This window comes from Poecilia reticulata, linkage group LG3, assembly GCF_000633615.1.
Source record: "Poecilia reticulata strain Guanapo linkage group LG3, Guppy_female_1.0+MT, whole genome shotgun sequence".
In the NCBI taxonomy this organism is placed as follows: domain Eukaryota; kingdom Metazoa; phylum Chordata; class Actinopteri; order Cyprinodontiformes; family Poeciliidae; genus Poecilia; species Poecilia reticulata.
In genome coordinates, this window is record NC_024333.1 from 12,779,610 (window position 1) to 12,784,103 (window position 4,494).

The 4,494-nt window shown below is 36.6% G+C and overlaps 1 protein-coding gene across 1 annotated transcript in view; it reads left to right on the forward strand.

Moving 5' to 3' along the window:
* Positions 1–4,494, forward strand: part of gpc5a (glypican 5a) — a 130,709-nt gene that overhangs the window by 85,757 nt on the left and 40,458 nt on the right. Inside the window, exon 8 of the mRNA XM_008404364.2 lies at positions 4,186–4,339. Within this exon, the coding sequence (XP_008402586.1) occupies positions 4,186–4,339 (154 nt within the window). The remainder of the gene's footprint in view (positions 1–4,185; positions 4,340–4,494) is intronic.

Here is a 4,494-nt window from a genome sequence, read left to right on the forward strand (position 1 = left end):
TTTTAAATCCCGCATTTTAAATTATTTAATCGCCGAAGCCAAAATGGCTATATACATAACTCGAAGAGACAGAATGCAGGCAGGACCTCAGAGTGATGTTGTGGCTCTGTGGAAGGGTAACATAAAAGCAAGGATTAGATTAGAGTTTTACTTCCACAGAGCCACCGGGGATTTTAATGGTTTTGTACAATTGTGGGGTTTTAACGGTGTGCTGTGTAACATTGATGACAAAAGAGAACTAAATTTTAACAAGATGCTAATATAACTATATATTTATTTATTTATTTATTTATGTATCTGTTTTTATTTAGTTTGTGTTCTTTTGTCGTAAAACAAATGTGAAAAGAAGAATGCACCCTGTTTTGTTGTGAAATTATTGTCAAATAAATGTGTTGTTAAAAATCAAAAAAAAAATCTTCTTCTTCTTCTTCTTCTTCTTCTTCTTCTTCTTCTTCTTTTTTACTTTTGGTGCCTTTACTGTCAGCTGTTGCACATCCTCTAATGTTGTACTGTCCAAGTGTACCACTAAAAATATTGTACAGAAAAAGTCTTATTATTTCTAGTCATGTTAGCTCTATGTTAAGGCCATAATTTCTAAAAAAAAAACAGAACATTCCCAATTGGCAGAGTCATACAGAATGTGAAGTATAGTGCAAATTAATCTGCACATACATGATTATTTTTGTGCACAGAGTAATTGGTTTATTTGGGCATCATCTCGTCCCTACTCACTGCAGTAAGAGCCAGAGGCTAGCTCAGGGGCTGGGGGCTGTCTGGAGTCAGAACAAATCAAAGCACCTGTCTCATAGCCAGGGTTACACATAAACCCTGTGTCATTCAAAGCGATGAGGCTAATAACACAGTCAGGTAACACAGGCTCACTTCATCGTGTGTCAGTCTGAACAGTGTGGCTGCTCGACCCAAACACTAAAGAGGTACTTCCCCTGCTGAGGAGAAAAAGAACCGTGAGCCTTGACTGACAGGGTTAATCATAAGTTACAAATGTATCAGCAGCTTTGGGACAAAAACTTGGCTGGGGAATATTATTGCATTTTCCAAGACTTGTTTAATTATTCATTGCTCTTTGGCACAAATAAAGTAATCAGCTAAGGAGCAAAAAAAGAAAAAAGAAAAACACACCCATGGTGTCAAACTTTCCTCATAACACACACCTGTACTTCAGGATTTACTGAAGTACAGATTAGGTCTAATCAGATATTGTATGATTAGATCACCCCAGTCTGTGACAATGAAGTGAAGAGTTAAGTTTAATTTACTGTCTTTTCCTGTTGGTTTAGTTTTTGCACAATGATGAAACGAAACAACTTTAGTTGTTTTAGCTTAGAACCTCAGTACAAAATGATATTGTTTTTTTCTTACAAAGTCAGATTGTTTTTAAGGAAATTCAGTCAACTTGATTATTTGAAAATATGCTACAGGATGCTCTTGGACATCTATTAGGAAAGTACAGCTGGACATCAGAAGAATTTTTAGTTAACATGACATGGTTGTGCTAAAAGAAAAATCCTCGCAAAGCATATTATCTGGACAGATAAAAATGAAAGTGATTCCAAATATAGCAGCTGGCTGGACTTGTACTTATTCACTAATGGACACAGAGCACCACTTAGAGCACGGCCCTCCGTCAGTGTGGATGAGCAAGCTGGACCTTTGTAAAGTTGAAAATGGACTGAACAGCTTCCAAACTTGCTGCCGCTCGCTGCCGCTGCCGAATACGTCTGTACAAGTGCTGATTCAGAAACAGCTTTGCTGTCCGCGGGGTCACAGCTTTCTTCCCCTGATTTAAATAAATGATTTACTGTATGTGAAGACCAAGTCTTTGAGCTGGGTTTAAAAACTGCTAAGACTCAAGTATTTATGTCACTACCTCAGTTAAATGAGAAGTTTAATTTGACAAAGCTACGCGACTTCATTAGAACTAATCAGAAATGATGCTATGAAGGAATCATGGAAGATGCCTTCATGTCATCCTCCATGATTGCCATGGAGGATGACGTTCCTGGCATCACGATTCCAATAGACCCGGAGATTTGTTTATTGGGGAACTTTACAAACTCCAATCTAAAGACAAATTATGATAAGAAACTTACAGAAATTTCTTAGCAAGTTTCTTAGCGATTGCCATTTCTTGGCAATCGCTAAGAAATGTGTTGCAACAAAATGGAAATCAGATGCCCCCCCTCCAATTAAAATGTGACTTTGTGAGATCAATAGCTGTGTGATCCTAGAAAAGAATAACCTATTGGATGCAAAATAGGATTAAGACTTTGGTAACACTTTATTTGAAGGGGTGTGCATAAGACTGACATAACACTGTCAAAAACATGACATAACACCTGTCATGATTTTGTAAATAATGACAATTTAAGCAAAGTTGGCATTTTTAATGGACTTTTAATGCAACTTTTAGAGCAACTTTGCATTAAAAGTGCCATTATTTACCGAATGACACTTCATGACAACTGTCATAAACATTTATAAAGACTTCTTCATGTTCATGACAGATGTTATGTCATGTTTTTGACAGTGTCATGTCAGTCTTATGCACACCCCTTCAAATAAAGTGTTACCAAGACTTTTTATAAAATATGGCAAACATTTTTAAGGTATATGCAAAACCCACCTGCACATTGGATTGACTGATCTTCTGTAATTGAACTGGACTTGACAAGATCTATGAGAGATACTGATGCCATCTGTCTCCCACCTTATCTCTGATTCATATACATTTTTATTTAATCCTTATGGATTACCCCCCTCTCCTACCATACCCTCCCCCATCCAGTCCTTTTTGTCTTTTTGTTGTTGTGTTATATTATTTATTGTAAATGTATTTTACTTTAGGTATGTAAGAATTAAGAATGATATTAAGAACTAACATTTTTTTGCATGACATCTTTAGCGTACTTATTTTAATTATGAATTAATTATAAAAAAGGACATCAAGATGTAAACTGAGAACAGAAAACCTCATTCTGGTCAAGTGGACATGATAAAATTGTTTCAGACTATCAGTGTTTCACAGGAAACAGATCTGACGTCAGGCAACCCTCCTGTGAGTCTCCTTCCCTTATTTTATTTATTTTTTCCTTTAAGAGGACGATGATACTTCAGAGTCGACTTACACACATGCATCTGTGAATGTGTGAAATAACACAGCTCCTTCTTTCACTTTTTTATGCACATGTCCTGCACAGTTACAAGTCAGCTTTTTGACCTCAGGGAAAAAATAAACCTGTTACCTTAAAACTCAGGCTGCTTATTACTTCAAAACAACTTAAAAAAAAAAAAAAAGCAAATGCAAAACCTTGGAATTGCAAATAGCCAATATTCTCCAAGATGCATTTTTATTTGTTGTTATCATAAGTGGAAATGAAGCTATAGAGAAGCAGACAGCTTGAGACAGCCTGAGAGTTGAGTCCTGTCCATCATCTAACGTGTCACCATTTAGCTGCAGCACCACAGCCTCTGTCCCTGCTCTGCCAGCTCTGAGCAACAATAGTAACTAATTGCTATAGTCCTTACCTTTCTGATCAACACAAGGCATTCTCTCTTGTTTCCAATGATACAACAAGAATTTAAATGAGCCAATTAGTGAGTGTATTTCCCCCGGTGTGTCAAGTTCACCAAGTGTTTGATTGCGATTCTGCAGCGCAGCAGTACAGCAAAAAAAGTTGAGCTGCCTTGTGGGCCACCGGGACCAATAACGATGTGCATCACGCTGTGAATTCATTTATAGTTGTGTTGTTCAGGGTATTTATTGTAACACATTGTTGGTTCTTCACAAATGTATTGCTCTTGTAGTTTTTGTTTTGTTTTGTTTGTTACAAATAAAAAGCATTTATTCTAGTGTATACCAAAAATCTGCCAGTTGCTTAAAAGCCCAAACACTTTGAGGTAAATTAATGACTTACTTTTCTGTCTTATGAGTAAGAGTGAGTTTCTGTCTTTGGTTTTTTCTTCTTTTTTTGGTCTTTTACAAATAAAAAGTTGAGTATTTTATTTTATCATTGCCTTTAAAAAGTGCTATGATCTGAATTTGCATACACATCCCCCTGCCTGCAACATGAGATCATGAAGACAGAGTGAAAAATGTTCACTTCATCTTAATAGTTGTTTATTCTTAACCATTTTTCTTATGCTGTCTTTCCTTTTCACTGTCAGTTGTTGCAAGGAAAGTCCATCCCTAAACTGGGATCACTGGACCAGATTGAAACAGGAAGTGGAGATTCAGAAGGACATTACAGCGGTGACTGTGATGATGAGGATGGATGTGCCGGGTCGGGGGGCGGCGAGGTTAACAGAGAAGTCTCCAAAAGTAAGTAACTATTATGTGATATTGGTAATAAATCTCTAGTTGATGTGTTTGTCTCAAGGCAAATACATGTAGTCTGAACAAATTAGCAGACACATCTCAAACTTATATTAGTAATATCAATGAGCTTACAAAGCACAACGTATCAATATATATAT